The following is a 23,633-nucleotide window of genomic DNA, read 5'->3' as shown; positions in this document are numbered from 1 at the left end:
TAACCAAAACGATTCAAACTAATAACTACTGTAAACTGGAATATAATAAAATTTGTTATTTAAGATTAAGCTTTCTGAATGACAGGAAACATCAAGAAGAGTGAATGTGGGTAAATATCAGAATGGAGAACTGGAGCTGACACAAGTTAGTCCTTGGAATCTAAACAGTAGAATAGGAAATGATTACCAAACAAAGAAAAGCTTTGGAAAAATTTCCAGCAAACAGATTTCTATTCAGGACATGGCCTAGTCATTACTAACACTATGTTCCAACATGACATGCATAAATTCATATAGAGAGAAGGCAAAAATCCAAAAAGTTATTATTGTTGATATCTATCTTCATGATGGTGCAGGACAAGAATATACAGTGGAGATGAAATAGTTTCAAGTAATATAAAATTGAATATCATATTAAAAGAAAAGTGTATGAGTTTTAATGATAATCAGTCAAGCAGATTTCACAGGTGAACTAATATTTAAATATACAGATGTTATTGAAGAACAAACAGAGATTTAAAAACAAAAAATAAACACTGGATATCTGGTGTTTTGTTTAGTTCCTGAAGAAAACAATGACTGATTCAGCCAGAGGTGAGGTTGTCTACAAGGACAGATAAATCAGAACTACATAGCAAACTTAGGAAGTTAAAAAGACGTCAAGGAAAAGTTCGAAAGTTCTTGGTAAGTAAGGCAGCTTGCACTCTCGGAGTACAAATAAAACTGTAAGAATGAAAAGCAGTTAAACAAAAGCCATGGGAAAGACTTTGGTAAGAACACAGAAAATAAATACCAGCAAGGTGACAAAATATTCTGGAGGCTATTAAAGCAGTTTAGAAATGGAGGAAAGTATACTGCAAAAGGAATCAGAGAAGACAAAAATGACATGAAAACTAAGATAAAGATATTCTAGATGTCTGGAGTAATTATATTGAAAGGCTGCTAAAAGAAGCAAGCAGTGTAATAGAAAGCATTCAAGAGGAATGCAACCAGGAGTACATATGAAAGCTTAAAGTAGAAAAAGCTTTCAAAAACCTGAAATGCACAGTTATGGAGGTATAAGTTTTACAATGGGTACACTGCATAATTCAGAAGGCCTCAATCACTGAATTCTAAATGATTGTAGTAGAGCTTTCACAGTATACATATATCTATAAAAAGGAAATAAAACTAAGAATTACAGAAGAATTTCCCAACTTAGTTTTCTAGTAAGATTTATGCAAGCATACTAAAGAAAAGGTTCAGAAAAAATGTGAAAGAGAAGCTTGGAATCAGGCCAAATAGAGGTTGTCAGGATTAGATTTTCACTTTAAGACAAATAGTTGAGAAATTATGGGAATAAGTTTTGTAGATCTAATCCCTTAAGTCAGCAGTTAGGAATGGTGGTACCACCATTCCTAACTGCTTTAACATTAAATCAGGCATGAGACATGGATGGACATTATCTCTGATGTTATTTATGATCGATATGGATCACTTTATGAATGCAAATAGCATTAAACCCAATACAAAAACCGGAGATGTTAATTTCACCTTTTATGCAATGTTATACTCCTAGAGATCAGCAGGATTCTAAACTAAACTGAATAATCAGAAAAAGAAATTTGGTATGAAAAGCAGCAATAAAAAGAAATATTATGAAAACAAGCAGGAACAATAAAGCCATCAACTACATCTTATAGAGCAGGTAAAACATCTCAGCTATTTAGACATACACTTTAGTAATTACGACAAATTAAATATGGAAATAAACAGAATTAGCAAAGCTGGCCTGAATAAATTTATACGGAATAATAGAAATTATTTCAAAGCAATAAAATAGCTATACACCAGTGTGTTCAAACCAATTTTTACTTATGCTGATGGGAGCTGGGTTAAATATAAAACCACTTGATCAAAGACTGGAGACCACAGATGAGTTCTGAGAAAGATTAGGAGAGTAAATAGATGCATCTATTTAGTGGTAGAATCATATTAATAATGGGGATATCAAGAAGGAACTTGACATTGTTAGCATTCAGGAGTGTGTGAGTAGAGATAACTTAAGGTAGTATTGACAACAAACAGAATGAAGGGAAAGGTTAGCAAAACATGTCTTTTGTCAGGATAGCAAAAAACCAGAGGAAGACAATCTGAGTGAACCAACACAGTAAGAAGTGCTTTTGAATGAAATAAGACATAGTATTAGTCCCTACAGATAACCACTTAATCCTAATACAGGGGGTCCTCGAGCTACGTCGGCGATCCGTTCCTATGGACCGACGTAAGGCGATTTTGGATGCAAGTCGGAATTACCACAGCCTAAGTTACTTACCTAACCTTAAACACCCTAAAGTCATACGTATATATCAAGAAACAGAACTAGGCCATAGGAAAATAAAAGGGAGAACATAATTACAGTACTGTATAGTACAGAAAAATGACAAAAATGAAACTGTACATTCTGTACAGGCGATTAAAAAAAAAAGAAGAAAACAATTCTTTACCTTTTATCCTGTGGTTGAAGAGACAGTTGAGGTACCAGCACCTGCTGCCGGCCTCTCTACCATCGTGAAAAAACGTTCCAGGCTAGTGTGGAATACCATCCTCTTTTCCTCATATATATATCTCCCTATAACACTGCAGGCAATCCATCACTCCTCGAAAGACCTTTGTGTACCTAGCAGTGTTAGGATCCTCAGCCTCAAACTTGGCCAGCCCATCCTCAGTGAGGGCAAAACCTTCTGCCAAGCCCTTGGCGATGAATCTCCTGGGTTCAGGGGTTGGAACCCTTTCCTCCTCCTCAATCAGCTGCTTCTCTAACTGAATGAGGTCTTCTGCTGACAACTCCTCCCCATGAGATGCCAGAAGCTCTGTGACATCTTCGGCCTCCACTTCCAAATTCATCTGCTTCCCCAGGGCAACAACCTTCTCTGTGACAGCCTCAACTGTCTCCTCATAGCCATGGAAATCATTCACAAACTGGGGACACAGTTTTTTCCACACACCATTCAAATTTGACTGCTTCACTTCATCCCAAGCATGTTCAATGTTTTGTATGGCATTATAAATGCTATATGATTTCCAAAAGTCTTCGAGGGTTAAGTTCCTGTCTTTTTCAGTTGCCCAGCAAATGTCCTGCAGAGGAAGCAATAACACCCTGGTCCATAGGCTGCAAAAGGGCTGTGGTGTTTGGTGGAAGGTAAACCACCTTAACATTAGGGTGAAAGTCATCCAAGTGGATGACTTGAGATGATTAACATGAGGCTAATTGGGATACGGTGTTGATGCTGGTCTTCCAGCCAAAGAACAAGAAGCCTTTCCATCTCAATCATGAGCCTACTACGTTTTTTCATAATCACAGTCAATTTCATGGGTGCCAATACTTTCACGTATTCAAGGATGTGAACTTTATACTTGATAATAGTCCCTACTGTGGTACAACTTAAGTTCAATGCTCGGCGATGTTCATTGGCATTTCCCCCTTTTAATAACGTCTGATTTCACTTCTAATGTAATGGCTTTCCTTTTCTTCAACACACTGCCATCGGAAGAGTCTGCCTTACGTTTGGGAGCCATATCGAAGGGTAAAAAGTCACAAAAAAAAAAAAAAAAAAAAAAGAAGTGAGAGAGCGGATGTAAACAAAGCACGCAGTACCCAAGCGACGCCACCTCTCCCAAACAAATGCCACATTCTTCCGCTGCGCTCACAAACAAGTTCGCCCGTGACGTTTGAATTTTACTTCGCGCTGCTTCAAGTAGAAATTTATTTTAAAAATAATTTATGGGATTACAGCTGTAAAGTCAAAACGATGTATGTTGAGGACCCCATGTATAGTTGTTTTTGCCATATTTATTGTAATTATTCTGCCACAACCAAGAAACTTGGCTTCTTTAAAACCAAATTAATGTTCTGATAGCAGTAAATTCTATATGCATATTATATTATATGGCTGCTAATTTGCCTTTCTGAGCAATATGAAAAACCAGTTTTCAGGAAGAAGCCTGTCAAGCAATTAGATCAGCTAACTTCGAGTGAAAAGCACTGATAACAATTCTTTGTATCCTAAATGGGATTTCAATCTAGGTCTTTCCAAATGAGCCATATACGCTAGTGATTCCAAATGCCAATCTTTATTAAATTTTGGCAAAAATTTAATAAAGATTGGCATTTGGAATCTATCATCTATCAAGGATGAGCTATCATTTTATTTTCTAAATAAAATAACACCAAGGCATTCATCTAAGGACTTAAATTATTGCAGTGCAGTGTAACTACAAGAGTTGGAAATCATTCCATGTTGATTTCTCACTTGCTATTTTCACTGATTTTGCAAGAAATACTATGTCTGTAATAACTTTACATAATTCAAAGAATTACTAAGAGGTGGTACTTCTGGAAACATATGAGTGCATCAAAAGCATGTTTATTAAATGGCAAACGTATCCTAGAAATGACAATTCTGCCATTAAAAATGATATGACAAACCCAAACTGAAAACAATTTAATAAATATCAAGATATCTCAAATACAAATTCATTAAATTCCATCTACCACTGCATGGAATTTATGCTACTCCCACCTACAAGATTGTAAAACCCGTAGTACATTAAAGTGCTGTGGGTGGGCTAAGGATTTATTACTTAATTCCTGTAATTCAAAAATTTTTTACACAATCCAAAAACCCTGCTCTTAGAGCCAAATGTGGAACCTTTTTCAAACCACTTCAGGCCTTCAATAAGTGAGACTACTGTTTCACTTATTGAAGGTCCTGAATAATACTGCTTATTCAGTGGTTTCAATTTGGTGATGAAATCCATCTCCCACTTCAAGAAAATCACAAACATTATGCCTGTAGCGGATTCAAACCTGCAACTTGTAGAGTGGATACACCAACTACTAGGCCAAGCAAGCCAGCCAAATTTTAATTATTTTTCCATGGAGATTTAGTCTAATAAAAATGATTAGACTAAAACTTCATGGATGGTTTTGAGTATGTACACAATAAATCTGAAATTTAATGCAATTCCATCCAACCATAGTTGCTACAATATTGAATAAAACTGGTATTTTTTATTTTTATTTTGTAAAGATTCCAAAATGTTAATGCTACATAAATAAGAACCTTATACAGGATACACAGCTTACATAAGTTACAAATGAGCAGTTAGAATTGAAGGATGTAGAAGAATATAATATAATATATTGTCAAATGATATAAAGACAGGGCAGTACCATCTCCACTGACATAGATATATTGTGTACATACTCAAAACTAGTTCAAAGCAATGGTGGAAGAATCTCAGGAGATGAAACAATCTACTATATAGAAATAATTTCTATCATTATATACATGACCTTGAGATGAGGAATGATCTTAATAGATTTGGAGTAGCCATTAATGGCAAAAGAATCCCATAATGTTCTTAATTGATTCAAGAGCTTATAGTTAAGGAACATTTTTAGCCATGGCAGCCAAAAATGATAGGTTTCTGAAGTAACTTGTCATATATACACAAACTTGCAATAAGATGTAATGCATATCACAAATGGAAGCAAATCAGTAGGTTCCCTCATTACTCAGCTATGCAAAGAAATTTCAAATTATTCCGACCAAATTGTAATTCTTATTGGTTTAAACCTAATTACAAAATGATGGTACAACATGACAAAATTTCATGCCGCCTGGGGTATCGCCCAGTTAAACAAGGGCTCCATTGTTTTCACCAGAGAAAACAGTGAAAAGTCAGCTACTGGAACAAATCTGGAAAAAAAAAACAAAAAAAAACCAACTCAACATCACCAGAATTAAAGATCGATACTATCAACATAAGAAGCCCAAATGGCAAAGAAATGGGGCTAGCTAAGGAATTAGATAAGTACCAGATCAACATAATAGGGGTGACTGAAGCAAAAAAAGACAAAATTGGTGAGATCTTCCTGAGCAATAAATACAAAATGTTATATTCAAGCAATGACAATCAAGGAAAAGAAGGGGTAGCCATAGTATTCAACACTAAATACGAGGCTAATCTTCTTGAATGGCAGGCAGTCTCAAGTAGACAGTGATGTGGGCAAATATTAGAATGGGGAACTGAACAATGAGACTTATTTGTGCCTATGGTCCCACAGAAGGCTCTACTAAGGAAGAAGTGGAGGAATTTTTTGAGGCTCTAGAGAAAGCTACGGACACAATGAAAGAGGAAAAGTTGGTCCTTGTTGGGGATCTAAATAGCAGAGTAGGAAGTGAATGTCAGACATACAAAAATGTTTTGGGAAAATTTGGAGAAAAGAGCAAAGCTAATAATAATGACAAATACTTGGATTTCTGCTCAGGACATGGACTGGTTATTACTAACACCATGTTCCAACATAAAAATGTGCACAAATTCACATGGAGAGAAGAGACAAGAAATAAGAAGTCTCATTGACTATGTTATTGTTGATAGTGATATTTTCTCCCTAGTGCAGGGCACCAGAGTGTACAGAGGATTTGAAATTGGAAGTGATCACTATTTAGTCTTGAGCAGGATAAAATTGAATTTCATATTGAAAAGAATAACATGTAAGAAAGTTTTAAAGCCAATAAAAGTTGAGCAGCTCTCAGATGTGAATTGTAGACTAAAATACATAAAGATTATTGAAGAAAAAATGAAAGAGTTTGAAAACAGGAACCAAACTTTAGAGATCCAGTGGCAAACTGGATCTCTAAAGATGGCAAATCAATCAACCTTGATTGATTCAGCCAGACAGGCATGTGGTGAGGTTGTCTGCAAGGATAGAAAAATCAGAACTCCATGGAGGACACAGGAAGTTAAAAGAGGCAGTGAAGGAAAAGAAGAAAGCATATCAAATGTTCCTGGCAAATAAGCCAATTTGTGCTCTTAGAGAATAGAGACAAATGTAAGAAAGCTAAACACTGTGTAAAACTAGCTAAACAAAAGTCATGGGAAGACTTTAGCAAGAACACAGAAAATAAATATCAAAAAATAAGCAAAATATTTTGGAGGTTGTTGAAGAAGCTTAGAAATGGAGGAAAGAGTACTGTAAAAGGAGTTAGAAATGATACAGGTGACATGAAAACGGGAGAAAAAGATATCCTTGAAGTATGGAGTAATTACTTGGAGAAATTGCTAAATGAAACAAGTAGTGATAGCACAGTGGTAAAAAAAAAGCTCAACAGGCATACAGTCAGGAATACATATCTATACTTGAAGTAGAAAAAGTCATCAAAGGCTTAAAATGTGGAAAGGCAGCAGGAGTAGATGATATTCGACCAGAAATGTTGAAGTATGGTGGTATAAAAGTCTTGCAGTGGCTGCACTGCATAGTTCAGAAGGCCTGGAGAGAGGGAAGAATTCCCAATGATTGGAGTAGGGCTCTCATAGTACCCATATATAAAAAAGGAAATAAAACTGAGTGTGAGAATTACAGAGGTATTTCCCTACTGAGCCTGGTAAGATTTATGCAAGTATACTTCAGAAACAGTTGAGAAGAATATGAAGAACAAGCTGGATTCAGGCCAAATAGAGGCTGTCAGGATCAGCTCTTCACTTTACGATAAATAGTGGAGAAATCATGGGAATATAACAAAGATCTCTATTTGAGTTTTGTCGATCTGGAAAAGCCATATGATAAGGTGCCATGAGAGAAGCTATTCAATATGCTACAGTTATATGGTGTCAATGGGGCATTATATCAAGCAATACTTAGTCTTTATTTGAGTTGTAAATCAGCAGTTAGAATTGATGGAAGTACAGGAAGATGGTTTAATGTTAAATCTGGTGTGAGACAAGGATGTACATTATCCCCACTGTTATTCATTATGGATCACATTATGAAGGAAAGTGGTATTAAACATGATATCAAAATTGGAGATGTTAATGTCAGCTCTTTGCTTTATGTGGACGAATATTATACTTATTAATAAATCTGCTACGAGTCTGCAAGATTCCTTGACTATATTGAATAACTGTTGTCATAGATATGGTATGAAGGTCAGCAATAAAAATAGGCAGAATTGTTGAAAATGTCAACTGCATTGTGAACGGAGAACCTGTGGAACAAGTAAAACATTTCACCTACTTAGGCATGATTTTTAGTGAAGATGGTAAATTAAATATGGAAATAGACAACAGAATCAACAAAGCTGGTATAGTAGGAAGTCAAATGAATAAATTCATATGCAATAAGAGAGAAATTAGTAGGAACACTAAATTTGAATACAAGACAGTGTTCAAACCAGTTTTGACTAATGAATCTGAGAGCTGAGTCAGAAGTAAAACATGACCAAAGGCTAGAAACCACAGATATGAGAATCCTGAGAAAGATCAAAGGCGTGAACCGATGGCATCAATGCAATATCATATTAAAAACGAGGATATTAGGAAAGAACTTGAGACACTGTCAGCATCCAGGAATGCACTAGCAGAGCTGATCTCAGGTGGTATGTTCATTTAAACATAATGGGAGAGGAAAGATTGGGAAAGAAGTGTTCTCTGCCAGGTTGGCAGGAAAACGACCCAGAGGAAGACCAAGATATAGGTGGATTGATACGGTACAAAGTGCCTTAGACGATAGAAATATAAGATCTGATATTATTGGAGTCTTGACAAATAACAGACTGATCCAGAGGAAAATTGTAGATAAGTTAATAATGATGTAAAATTTTCATGTAGTACTATCATATCCTGTACACTCCTTGAGGGTACATGGCAAGAATTTGATGATGAAACTTTGAAAAAAAAAAAAAAAAAAAAATGTTTTACCTTGGGGATAATATATATTATTAAGGATACCAAGTAATTTTATAAACTTGGTTTTTTTACTACTTCTCCCAAGTAAGCAAAACAGTTAAGTTTGCACCTGAACGTAATTCAAGTCTAAAAGGTAGTGCAACACCAGGCAACTCGTAAAGATGGGTAAAGCTCTGGTCACTATTCTTAGTATTTCCCATAATGTAAAACATAAAACACATCTCACTAGAAGATGTATACTGTTATACATTATGGGTGGGTGAGGGGGTTTCAACCTTTTTTGAGGTCTCCTCAGTGAGTAGCTAGACCCTGAAATACCAAGATTTTTAGTAATACAGAGCCTTATTAACTTTACCCATACAAGTTGCTATAAGGTGCTTTTACTTTGAATAAGAAACTCTGGATGAGATAAAGATGTGAAAATTTTTTACCTTGGGAATAATATATATTATTAAGAATTTTTTTTTGTTTTTTTTTTACTCCTCCCAAGTAAGCAAAACAGTTAAGTTTGTGCCTGAACGTAGATCAAGTCTAAAAGGTAGTGCAACACCAGGCAACTTGTTGTAAAGGTGGGTAAGGCTCTGATCATTATTCTTAGTATTTCCCATAATGTAAAAGACATCTCACTAGTAGGTAAAAAATTTTCACATCTTTATCTCATCCAGAGTTTCTTATTCAAAGTAAAAGCACCTTATAGCAACTTGTAAAGGTAAAGTTGATAAGGCTCTGTATTACTAAAAACCTTGGTATTTCAGGGTCTAGCTACTCTTCTGAGGAGACCTCAAAAAAGGTTGAAACCGGTCTGGGTAGTGACCCCCCCCCCCATAATGTATAACAGTATACATCTTCTAGCGAGATGTGTTTTACATTATGGGAAATACTAAGAATAGTGATCAGATCTTTACCCACCTTTACGACGAGTTGCCTGGTGTTACACTACCTTTTAGACTTGAATTACGTTCAGGCACAAACTTAACTGTTTTGCTTACTTGGGAGAAGGAGTAAAAAAAAACCAAGTTTATAAAATTACTTGGTATCCTTACTATCTTAATAGGTTTGTAGTAGCCATTACTGTATCTGGTAGTGTGTTACACACACACACACAGCGGGACACCTACTCAAAACTGTAATCAGACTTTCCCTGTGACACACTTTCCACCAGGTGTCGGAAGTCTCTGGAGGAATGGCAGCCCATTCTTCCTGAAGAGCTGTAGCCAGAGCAGTTGGTGATGTGGGTCATTGAGGTCTGGAGTGAAGTCGGCGTTTCATGGGATTCAGATCAGGGCTCTGGGCCAGCCAGTCCATTGCTGGAACATTGTCCACAAACCATTCCTTCACAGACCTTGCTTTATGGCAGGTAGCATTGTCATGCTGATACAGACAATAGTCATCAACAAATTGATCTTCTATCGTAGACAGTACGCAACGAGAGGGCCAAGTCTATGAAAAATACCCCCACACACACATGCAGGAATCATTCTCCAGGCATTTGCCACACCCAGACCCTCCCATCGGACTGCCACATGGTAAAATGTGATTCATCACTCCAAATTGCAAGTTACCAGTCGTCCACTGGTGTCGCTCTTTACATCACTGCAAGTGGCACTTAGCGTTCACAGGAGAAATGTTTGGTTCAGGGGCAGCTGCTCGACCCTCAACCATGGAACCCAATTCCTCTTAACTCTTGACCACAGTCATGGTGCTGGCTGAACAGTTAGTAGCACTGTGGAACTTCCGGGCGATTGTTTCACTCAATGTCTGGGGATTTCTACAAACCACCTTCTTCAACACTCAACAGCCTGTCTGTTATTAAGTGCGGCCTACTCGGCCATGGTTTTGTTGTGGTTGTGCCTTCATGTTTCCACTTCACAATTATATCACCAACTGTTGATTTGGGTAACTCGAAGAGGGCTGAAATGTCTCAGACAGATTTCTTACTGATGTGGCAACCAATAACCAGTCCATGTTGGAAGTCACTGAGCTCCCTTGACCTAGCCATTCTGTTCAAACTTCTTATCACTGAACAACACATAGCTGTGTGACTCCTTTTACACTGGTAAGTGAGGTCAAAGTGACATCTAGACACCAGTTTATGAATTACAGAGGGGTGTCTGGATACTTTTGATCAGATAGTGAATATATACTGCAAATTCAATTAAGAAAAAGTATAGCATACTATAACTACAAGACCCAATCTCCCCCATTCAGATTTTCTTACTATTTCAAGTGTTCCCCAGGATCTTATTTCACCCACTCTCATAAACAGGCTTCGCTTGCTGATATTCTCTATCCATAGTTTTAGTGATGATTGTATTCTCCATTCCTCCAACAAATGGCAGTATTCAAAACTCCACCTCAATACCATTCTTCAATGCATCCCAAACCATTCAATGACCCCGCACAAAACTTTAGTTCTTTTACTTTTGTTAATATTCAGCTTAACAACAGAGACCAGATTTCTCTTTTTTGGACCGATACTTACCCCCCAGCCTTTCCAGGCACAAACACATTACTTCTATCCTTGGCATTCTTTTTCACTCAAGATGTTACTGTTACCCTTCACGTATCCAGCTGCTAATTGGGTAAATCCAAATGTACCAAACACCTCTAAAAATTGTTTTCCAGGAGAACAAAGATCAACTAATTGATGAGCCCTTTCTCAATGCTCTCAAAGTCACTGCCTTATAGTCAGTTTTTGCATTCTTTTCTACAGATATACCCAGCCATGGTAGTTGTTCAACAGAACTGGCACTTTCCTAACATTACAATTACAGCCATTACAAAACTATGGTAAATAACTGCATTATATATAATTCTGAAGAATTAGATCCCACTAGCTGTGGAACAACAGATGCCAAATTTTACTTGGAGTATTTAGTTGATACACTGTCTTTCGTTTTTAGTGTATTGGATTGAATCATCTCACCCATTCTTTTAGGACGGTACAGTCCCTAAAACTCACCTGATTGGAATCGAACCTACATCTTTCATACCAAAGGATTTCATCTATACTAACTGACCTATGGAGGCTCTGCTGTATTGGATAGGTGTCAAAAATCCAGCCACGAAATAATACCCCCCCCCCCAAACAAATTCACAATTCACACATGCTAATATTCTTGCATCTGCGCAGTTTTGTAATTTTGTGTATTTACCTATCCACAGTCCAATTATGCCCAGAGATAATTGGAATAAGTGAAACTTATTCCAACTATCTGGTTGTCCAGGGAGGATGTGATCAATTATTATTATTTTTATTTTTTGAAGTCTGTAACAGACTGGTGCAGTAAAATATTAAGCTGCATTATTCTCAATGTTTTTGTCTGAGTAAAGCAAAATGGAGTGACTGAAACTGAAAACATCCTAAACTTTGGAAAATCATTTGATCATAAAGTCAACAGATGGATACTAAAAAATCAACTGATATTCCTATGACTTCAGCAACAGCCGCAAGCTTTGGAATCCTTGCAGACATGGAAATCCTTAGTTCCCCCTCCCCCCATCCCAACTCTAGCTGCATTGAGAAAGATGGTACATTGTATTTGCACAGATGATGCCAAGATACTATTTCTGCATTTACCAGAAATAATTATTTGCATATAATTCTGTAAGAACCACCAATGTGAAAATGAACTGTGTTTGCATAATGATACTGCATGCAACAAGTGCAACCAACTCATGTATAAGTTACAGAAAAGTGAATACACTTCATGATAAATCTACAGAATATTACTTATTTAGCAATGGCTTACAGAAAATAATGAGTAGTTAAGACAGCTGATAATGATTTAAAATGACAAATTACTCACTGATAAATGAATTCATTTCTTAAACTAAATTTTACCAAGAAAAGCAATAGATTTCTAATGGTTAAAAACCTTATAAAAGCATAATTTCACCATATCACTACATTACAATGTCACCTTATTTACTGAGTATGTTTGAAATTTATAGATATAGAAAAGCCTGCTAAAAATTAATTTTAATGGTTAGAATTAAGTAGTACAATTAAGCCTCAATTCTTAATACAGCATTTAAAATAGATTCTACTATCTGAATTGTAAATGAAAATTTGTCTTTCACATATATAAAATGTGTATACTCAAAAATATGGGAGAGAACTGTAGGCCTGTGAAAAATTTTAGAAGCTGTAGAATGTAGCTAATGATTCTTCTTAAAGTCTCAGCAATCAGAAACTCAAGGGAAATCAATAAAAGAGGCAGATCTAAATCAAATAAGCAAGTCACTTTTAACCAAGATAAAGTCAGAATAACTACTCACAGGATTCAATATCCAGGTAGAAGGAACACAAAGGTTCTTAAAATGGCAAATACAATTTAATATAAGGAACAACCTCTAAAAAATGTTATGTACGGTGTGTCAACAATTAAGTATATGATTGTGATTATCAACTATCCTTGTATCAACTCTTTACAGCAATTTAGACATATTACAAATGGTCAGAATCATGTTTATATTACCAAATCAAATACATGTGGTAATATAAACATTAAGACAAACAATCCAAGAATGTTCACTTTTATAAGTGAGAACATGCACTATTTAACATGTTTCCACAACAGTATCATGCCCTATAAATTTACTATTTCCAATTTTTTTTTTTTATAATGCAAATACATTGAGACATAATCAGACCATATGAATGATGCAAATATGTAAAAAATATATTTTACATCCATTTAAACAGCTGCTGACTAATCAGCTTTATCCCCACTCCCTCTCCACAGACTAAGACTTCTAATAAAGCTTCCTCTGCGAAAACTACCCATATCCAAACTGGCAAGTACTATTTCATTCTTTCCTTTGAACAGGCATGTCAAACTGGAATCAAAATTTTATAACTGAATGAACCAAATTTTTGTAATTTTTCATAAAAAAAGGTAAGCCGTAAATGCAAAACTCAATTCTATAAAGATTAACATAAGTAAAATGAAAAATAGGTTTCCTCAAAAGACTGTTACTTTGTGTTAAGTGATTTATATGAACCCATTCCAATAATGTTCAAGATTAAATCAGATATTATAATTTCAAAACCAGTCTTGCAGCTGTTAAAAATTAGTTTAATAATGGTTTAACATCATATGAAAAATTGGGATCTAGCTTTCAATAAGTTATATTACATCTAGTATAAGGGTAAGTTGAGTAGGTACCAAACTAGTGGTAAGAAGTTTCTTCAAGAGTTCGAATTAGTACTTCATGATATACAATAATTCAATGTAACAACACCCTCAAGAGCTTGCTAATAAACATTGTCAATTTTTTATTTACAAGTATTTGAACAACTCTTTTCCTTTTATTTTAAAAACACAAAAATGGATTTCATGTTTAAATACCAAGATTGTTAATGTGGACAACTGATTTTTGGTGTATTCACACCAATACAGAGTTCAAGATATCACTGGCTATGATATATTAACAACGTCAGCACTATAAACAGAAAGAACATGATAGCATAAGCATTTCATAAGATTGTAATCTTATATCAAAACAAGCTTGTCAAGCAAATCATTCCACTTTTAAAAATAGAAGTCACAGAAAAGTAAAATTTGCAAAATTCAATCAGGAAAAAGCTGATTATGTCACTCAATGAACACTGATTTCTATGTGTATATTTCTGAAAAACTTTATACCATAAAAACTGGGATTTATTTGTTAGAATTTCCAAAATGTGACAGTTAATGAAAGTTGACTAGTTTCACTACTCTGCAGCTATCAGCTTCCTCAGGGTTTAATTGCAATTTAAAATATCTGCCTTTTATTCCCATAGGGAGTAGGTGAAGCCATTTTAGCCCAAACATTTGGAGCATGAAGAGCAGTCAAACTCCACTGCTAACCAATCAGAGATAGCTGGTCCAACACCATCATTCATTTCAAAGATCATTTATTATGACACATCAAAGAATCTATGAAAGCTATTAATTTACATGGTTCCCTTAAAAAGGAACCAAGAATTAATTTTGTATAATACTTGGAAGCCTGATAACTCTAAACACCAGACTTATGCTAACAATCTGATAGGTTCACACATTTTACAATATGTGGAACTGCTGGATGGAATTTCATCTGTTCACTGTAGACGAGATGATACTCCACTTACTATCTAGCCTGTTTGTTCCATGAAGGTTTATGGTGTTAATTTATGTTCAGATCTAGCCATATTCTGGACATATTTCATGTGTGGGTTAGACCCCCAAGGAAGTACAAGCTATAATCAAACTAGTCAGTCATTGCATTATTAACTGTTGTTTTATATTTTACTGATTTAACTACATAATTCCTAAGTTTTTATATAATATTTCTGTGTGCACAATTTGAATCACAATATTAGGATATCTGCATTTCATAATGCAATTATCAAAGTAATTTACATTAAAATGTCAATAATGCCAAGTTTTTCACAAACATTTTTTCATTTAATAAATTTGAACATCTTTTACTACTCAAAATAATTTCTAGAGGAAAAAAAAATGTGCTAGGTTTTTGTGTCTATTTCCTTAAGTAATATTGTGAAGGCATATGCCTGCAATTAAATATTAATGCCTAATTTCTAAATCCCTCACTAGACATGCATAAAACCACAGCTAAATGAAGACTTACTGTAAGGTCCAGGAGCACCCCCAGGCCCGAATCTGGGAGGTTCCTGTAGGAGGGCTGGACGATCACTAGGCCCCTTCCCTTAAAATAAAGTATATTGATATGTAAAAACATATAAAAAATACTATGCATTTTATTAAATAAATGCTCTTGAGTTAAAGCTTATTTAATGTATTTACAGACCATATTAAAACAGCATTAAATAAAAAAAAGTGAAAATATTTATTAAAAAATACTTTTGTAGTAAGTTTAAATTATAATATTGAACTTATATCAATAGACTAAATTTGATTTAAGTTATTTCTCGATACAGTGAAACATATGTAGAAAACATAAGAGATCTATCCTCCCCATTTTTACATAGGTGACCTACAGAATATAAGATTAAGTCACTAATTTACACAGGTTCCACTGCATCAGTAGTTAAAAAAGATGGCATATTTTAAATTTATAATTAATTCAAAGTTTACAAATTTCTTAGAGAAATAGTATAAAATAACTTCAATAAATACAGAAACTTAAACTAAAACTTAAAACATACTATGCAAAAAAATAGGGACAAGTAGAAATTCCACTCATTCATGAATCATATAACTGATTCACTAAATAATAAAAAGCAATATTATCTACAGTTTTTCACTGGAATTCTCTTATTAATTCCCATCCCCAATTTTTTGCACAGTACGTGTATGCATGCATATGAAATATAAATATACATACATACATACATACTTCATAAAATATAAAACATTTACTTTAAAACAGTTAAACTGCATAAAAATTTATAACTTTAAAGCTTATTTTCAAAAAATAAAGTGCAGTAAGAAACTGACATAGCCTGTCTCCTGTCCAGAACTTCATATAAAAATATTAATAAATAAATAAAGCAACAAACCTAACTTAACACCTAATATAGTCCACTGCCAGCTGACAGTCCTTCCAAAGTTCATTAGATAGTAAATGTTGATATTCATCCAACTGTTATACGTTTTTGCATACACTTATTAAACTCACTCGGTGGATGGAGAAAAATCCACCTCCAAGATACTCCATGAGATGCACTTGGCACACTTAGGCAGGTGCTATGGGAAGAAAACAGCTTGATGGTTCCAACAGCCTGCAGCCCTTCATCCTGCCTAAATATAAGGATAGTGCATTAGACCACATTCTACTAGTTTTTATTTTGTCTGCTCCTACATGTGTGTACATGGGCTAGCATCTGTGGTGGTGGTGGTGGCTTGTGAACTAAGCTTTCTGCATGCTTGTGCCAAATCTTCTGTCTTTCATTGTCATTAATTCATGAAAAGTTGTGTCCAGGGATTTGCAACAGGTGTACTGTTTCACAGGTTCACTTGTATACCTTTGTGTTTATTTAGTTTTCCTTCTCATGTTAATTCTTCTTGTATTCGTGGTGGGTGAAGTAGCAAGTATGTCACAGTGGGATATGATTAAAATACATGGTTACTTTTGCATTGAGAACCTCTTTTTATTATTATAATGTACTGTATATGGAAGCTTTTCACACATCTGACATGGATAATATTTGGAGTGGATTTTGTTGTGAACATGTAATCTTCTCCATTATGTTCCACTGTGGTTATATTTTAAATATCAACAAATATGGTATTTAACTTTTCTGAATAAAATCATTTTATACCGATTAGAAAAATAAGAACCACATTAGAAAAATCCTGTCTATGTCAATATAATTAGTAATGCTTAAATTAGAATAGGAAATAAGGAAAAATAAAAAAACAAAACATATGCCAAAAATGAGGAAAACTATTTAATATCTAGAAATCTGAAACCTTATTAACAAAAGGTGAATCAGTACACAAAATTCCAAAATAAACTCTTAAAGAACTTTCTTATTAATCAGAATAAAAAATGATGAATTCAAACCAGAATGTTTCATAACATTTTTCATTTGAAAATTGCAAGAAGCACTTTTAAAGTGCTTCTTGGTAACAATGGTCAGCCAAGACACTAGTAACGATCATTTTCAGCTCAACTTAGAAGGCTGGATTAATGTAAATAATCCACTGAATTTAATATATTTATTACATTTTATAATTCTACCTGTTCAGTCACTTAGAAAAGACTATAGAGAAAATTCTAAATTCTCTAGTCATTCGTTTCTAAAACTGGCATGGGTGCATAGAGTGGGAAATTCTTGTTGTTAAGCAATATGACTACTGTAATTTACCAAGTTTTCTGGGATATTCAAAAACCAACAGCAGAAATCCAATGCCCTGTGGTATGACCTTTTTCAATGCTGAATTGTCATTATTTCAATTTTTTTTTTTTTTAAAAATAAATGCCTATAAACACCCATTGTAAATATTCATTTGTGCAAGTTTTGACCCATGAAAATTCCCAAGAGATAAGTTAGAAAAGATCCAAAAAATCTTCAGAGATCAGTTTATAACTTATGACAAAAATCAATTCAGTACTTTTTTTGTTTGCACAAGCAATCCTGCATTGCTTGAGTTCAATTTCATGAGTATGTCAAGAAGCAATTTCCCCAGACTAATAGACACCCGCCCTTTGGGTGAAAAGATCTATATCATAAATCCTAAATCATATAAGTCTTCAAAGGACATGAAAACAATTTTGAGATTTTGGCAGTTATGCTGAAATTCTCAAGAGTTCCATATAAAGACCACATAATAATAATAAAATACTATTAGTACCACACTTCTCTACTAGTTTCCTATACTTTTCACACTTCATTTTTTTCTCCCTAGATATGTTATCCTTACTGTATCAAAATCCTGTTATCTTTACTGCATTAAAGCCCAGAGGAACCAAATTAATGGTAAAAATCTTCCTAAGAAGTGTACAAAGGTACAGAAAACTGAAAGAAGTGTCATATTAATTTATTATTTTTTAAAATCTTACAGCTGCAGTCTCTATAACAAACCTCTCAAGAAAAGTTTTATAAGGATGTTCAACCTAAAAATGAGCTAGCTGGTCTCATGTGGAGGCAGCAAGATTTTTTTTCTTTCTAGAAAAATTTTCTTTCTAGAAACTTAGGACTCGACAATCCCGTGAAATGAACAAATGTCTTATCAGAATCAAATTAGGTTAATGAAAGCCAAATTACTTTGGTATAACAGGTCATTTGGCCTAATACACAAATGGAAGATGACAAATGTATAAAATTAACAAACTTTCTATTGCAAGTGTTTAAAGATCACAAAATGTGATATGCAGAGGATGGAATACTGTGCTTTGCTTATTTAGAGATCTTGATCGATTATACTAGTACTCCTTCAATATGATAAAGCCAAACACAATACTTGTGAACCCCACAAGTCGTGGGTGATGCTGATTAAAAGCAAGTTCCCTGAAGACCAATATCATACAGCAGTCAGTAAGATTTGGCTTACCACCTCTTGGCATAAAATTTATTCTTTAAAAATTATTATATTGCTGTTATATGAGTTTACACCAATGTCATTGATAATAATGGTACTGCTTCTCTATGAGGTTTGCATGCCACATTTTATTGAACTATGCTCAGCACTACCAGAATTCATACTTTCTTGATACTTCAATGTGGATTTTATGATTCTATTGATGCATTCATTTTTACCAAGTCTTGGTTTATCATGTAAAGGAAAAAAAACCATAGCAACTTTTGGATTTCATAAAACCACAAGATCAATAATGGGAAGTGCATTCTAACAATGCATTTCATATATATAAATGTCTACTGCAGACCTCTCTAATTAATATTATTCTGTACAGTCCCCAACAGCTAATTAAATGTTTCTGGCACAAAACTGAAGGTAATTTATTTCATCTGTTATTTACTGTTTACATTGTCCAAGCAAAACTATGGTTATGTGAAATTCATTTAAGATGAAAAATATAAAATTAATCTAATATAAAAAACAATCAAAAACTTCAAATGCTTTAAATATGATTAAATTATCTCAAATTAAAGACTGAATCATTACAAAATACTCCAGCTAAGCAAATTATTTTTTCATAACCTATTATAGTGCTATTATTTAATCACTTCGAAAGGAAAGACTAAAGATTTTAGAGAAAATTCTAAATTCTCCAGTCATTTACTAGTGAAAAATTTAGCACTTCATGTAAAATGTTCAAATAAGATAAAAATTACTAAATTCAGTTACTTCACCATTACTTCTAGAATCTTAAAAATATAGTGCATTTCTTCAGTTAATTTTTGGTATTCAGACCACATGTTTCTAATATATAACAGGCTTAATAAAATAAACAACATAACCCAACAAGTTTTTTTTAAAGTTATCAGATTTGCATCATCAGGGATATCAAAACATAAAAAAAATACTAGAAAAAAGATGAATTACACATAGCAGATGTTATCAGAACTTCGCAATTAGTACATGCAAACAAGTGACTAGAAAAAGTTATTACTTTATACATGATGGAATGATGTTAGTTGTTACTGTCATGTTTTGTGGGATGATTTGTGTGAATGTGATAGCAACAACTAGCGTTGTTCCAACATGTAGAGTAATTAATGGAACTTCCCCTCACTCCCCTGGGCACTATATATTGTGATGTTCTGATAATGCCAGATTCGTGTAATTATTATTTTGTCTTTTTATATAATTTTAGGTACCTCTGATGATGCAAGTCCAATGACTTACAAAACTTGTTAGGTTATATTATTTTATTAAACCTGTTTTATGTTTGCAAACAGACAATATATAATTTAAATTCTTAGATTTATTCAAGATGCATATGATAAATTTATTTTTAGTCTTCATTCAAAATCAATTTAAAGATTTTATGAATATGCACAACATATGCCAATTGCTTGCTCCAATCAAAAAAACTTAATGTGATGAGCACTTCAATTGAGACTGACTAACCAATTTGTTCACTATGAAAATTCTTGGCATAACACAATGTTCATTAGCAATCTTTCTAGTAAAAGTTCATTTTATTTAGGTCAGTGTTTACAGCATCATATTTTAGCCTATTTCGTAATTACCTCCACAATATATAGATATTACACTTATTTTCTTTATATGGTCCGTTTATAGCAAATGAAGTTGGTAATGGCGAAAACATTTACACTAATACATGTATTTTAACCACCGAATACATAAAAGTATATAAAATTAAGTACTTTACCAGTATTTCATTTGATATAGCATTTGAAGGAGTGTGCTACCTGGTCTCCTGGTCTACTCTCATGTTCATACATCTGTTCTACTGTTAACATTAGTAATGGCTCTATGACAGCACTAACAGCAAGTCAGTAGAAAAGAGCAATACAAGGATTCAAACCTTTATTTTCAATGGCCAGTCATGGTAAGTATTAGAAGGAAGTAGCAAAACAGTTTTGAGACATGAGTTAGTTGTTCAAACTATTGCAGAAAAATTTTATTTTCTGAAATTTCTGAAGAAATTTCAGAAAATGAAATCCTATTAATGTCGCTGCAAATTTGAAATTTGCAGGGACACTGATGGGTAGCACACGTAGAAAGAAATATTTAGTCGACTTCTGTAATTTTTTTCCTTGGATATTTTTACAAAAATAAACTTTTAATCATGCTATCAAGTCATATCTCAAATTCATTGAATTTCACAAAAACGTACAGCGACTTTTAGGACACCCCCTGAATAATATAAAATTCCAATGTCTGATAATGATAATCATGGCATACACTGCAAGATGACTGGATCTTGTAGCAGATATTAATCATTACGATTAATCAGGAGAAAAGTTCTAGCAAGAAACAAACAAGTTTTACACCAAAACATGAACCTGCATGCAGGTGATCAGGGAGAAAGAAATCTATAATGTGTTTCTTTAAGACTGAAAAACACATTCCTGTCATTCTCTGGAGAAAGGGATAGCAGTTTCAAAGAACAAAAGTAAATGGAATGAAAAAAGAGGATGAGAAGTTTGAAATTGGACTGTGTATGGATGTTGAGTAGCAGTTACTTATGGTCTTATTATGATTAGAAGAAAGAGAAATGATAGTAAATGGTTCAAACATCGAATGATTGGAGTGAGTGAGTGTGTGTGTAAGAGAGGTGGGCCATTAAATAGATCTCCATGGACAGCAACAAACATTTATCTATCAATATCAACTTTTCTTTGTTTTGTAATTAGTGTACTTAGAGAAATATAAATAAAACATTATAATAATTTCCTTTAACCATTATTGTACACAAACATGGCCAATCACTGATGCCATCAACGCAAAGACAGATGTTATACAGAAATATAGCAGAAGGTATCTCAGTATTGTCACAGATCAAGCTCACACTGATGAGGTCAATAAAAGTTCTGACCTAAGCAGTGAATGGGTAATGACTTTCCACAATACAAAGGCAGTTTCAAGCCATTGTTCTTTATACAGAGATAATCTAGTCACAAAGCATATAAACTTCTGTTTGCTCATACTTAGGTAGAATTTGGAATGAAACACAATTTCTCAAGTATAATTTCATTTAACACTGTTGGGCCCATGTTGTAACTTTCTTCAGCTGCATGTACATGTGCAGCCTCATTTCGATAATCCAATTCCTAACATGTACCCTCAAGTGATATAGGATACTATGATAGTACAAGATTGTTTATATTACTAGTCTACTATATTAACAATTTTTCTCAATATATTTTGAAGCACACCAATATTGTTAGATCTTACATTTCGGTCTAAGACACCATGAATCACATTTCCACCAGGCACCATACAAATTGTATCATTCAGTACTTCAGGACACAACAAATCATAACTTGGCTTTATCTAGAAAGCATATGTAATTTTAAAAGGGAAAAGACTTTTTGCTTCCAGTTATATAATTCACTAATAATTATAAGTTTACAACTGTGCATTTTTAAATTTCTAAAAGGTACAGGTAATTATATCTCAATCTGCATTAATCAGACATGAATGTAAATGAATTTGTTACAGAAAAATAAATTACACGTTATCTAACAGACAATAGTTATGCACATGCAAATTTATAAATAGTTTCGTTTAAAAAAAAAGGCAGAGTGGTTTATTTTGCAAAAAACTAACTAACAACAAAGTTTTTGTATGTATTATAAAACATGAATACAATTTGTCTGAGCATGGCATCAGTTATGCATATGATGATTAAGTACTTAGAAGGCAAATCAACTTGTAATCAATTTTATTGGAAAAAGAATACCAGAAGCAATCTCTTTTTTTTTTGTGTGTGTGTGTGCGCACGTGTAAGTAAACGACAGGATTCATTTTTATACACTAAGATTTTTATTTGCAATGCAATGAAACCGTATATTTCTAAGAATTTTCAATGATCTCGTGTCTATTCATTCTTTCATCAAGAAGAAAAGCCTGGCTAATACTAAAAGATTAGCCAGGCTTAACTTGTTTTTGGAAATAATCCGAGGAATAAAGAATTTCAGAGAATGAGATGTGAGAAATGTTACATGTTTTTGAGCTCCTCCCTCCCCGAAATCCCGACTGTTTTCTATACAAGGTTTGATTTATTTCCGCTAAGTACAGGGGAAATAAGAATGAAAACCATATTTATGTAAACATCATGTAATACTCAGCATCAATAATAAATACCATAAAATATAGCATGATGTGAATATGCTTAGTGATTAACCCACCTTAGATTACCTCTGCTCACACATTCTTGAGTGCTATGGGGGATATTCTAAAGTAAGTGTTCACCAGGGAACCAGGGCGAACAGCGAAAAGTCGGCTACTGGAACAATCTGAAAGCACACCCCAACTCAAAATCACCAGAGTTAAAGATTGGTACTATCAACATAAGAAGCCGGAATGGCAAAGAAACGGAGATAAGTACCAGATTGACATAATAGGGGTGACAGAAACAAAAAAGACAAAAACTGGTGAGATCTTTCTGAGCAATAAATACAAAATGTTATATTCAGGCAATGATAATCAAGGAAAAGAAGGGGTAGCCATAGTATTCAACACTAAATACGAGGCTAATCTTCTTGAATGGCAGACAATCTCAAGTAGACAGTGATGTGGGCATATATTAGAATGGGGAACTGAACAATGAGACTCATTTGTGCCTATGGTCCCACAGAAGGCTCTACTAAGGAAGAAGTGGAGGAATTTTTTGAGGCTCTAGAGAAAGCTACGGACACAATGAAAGAGGAAAAGTTGGTCCTTGTTGGGGATCTAAATAGCAGAGTAGGAAGTGAATGTCAGACATACAAAAATGTTTTGGGAAAATTTGGAGAAAAGAGCAAAGCTAATAATAATGGCAAATATCTGTTGGATTTCTACTCAGGA

At 34.0% G+C, this 23,633-nt stretch overlaps 1 protein-coding gene across 4 annotated transcripts in view; it reads right to left on the bottom strand.

Moving 5' to 3' along the window:
* Nucleotides 1–23,633, bottom strand: part of LOC150097708 (heterogeneous nuclear ribonucleoprotein L-like) — a 141,014-nt gene that overhangs the window by 51,142 nt on the left and 66,239 nt on the right. For 2 of the 4 annotated variants that reach the window (XM_090407565.1, XM_090407566.1), the window contains exon 7: nucleotides 15,355–15,432. The exons of the other annotated variants lie outside the window; for them this stretch is intronic. In XM_090407565.1, coding sequence (XP_090263691.1) covers nucleotides 15,355–15,432 — 78 coding nt within the window. The remainder of the gene's footprint in view (nucleotides 1–15,354; nucleotides 15,433–23,633) is intronic. 4 annotated transcript variants of the gene reach the window in all.

Source organism: Typopeltis vanoorti, chromosome 17 (assembly GCF_054136105.1).
Source record: "Typopeltis vanoorti isolate ZY-2024b chromosome 17, IOZ_Tvanoo_1.0, whole genome shotgun sequence".
NCBI lineage: Eukaryota > Metazoa > Arthropoda > Arachnida > Uropygi > Thelyphonidae > Typopeltis > Typopeltis vanoorti.
Note: the sequence above shows the minus strand (reverse complement) of the source record. Positions and strands in the feature narration are given on the sequence as shown.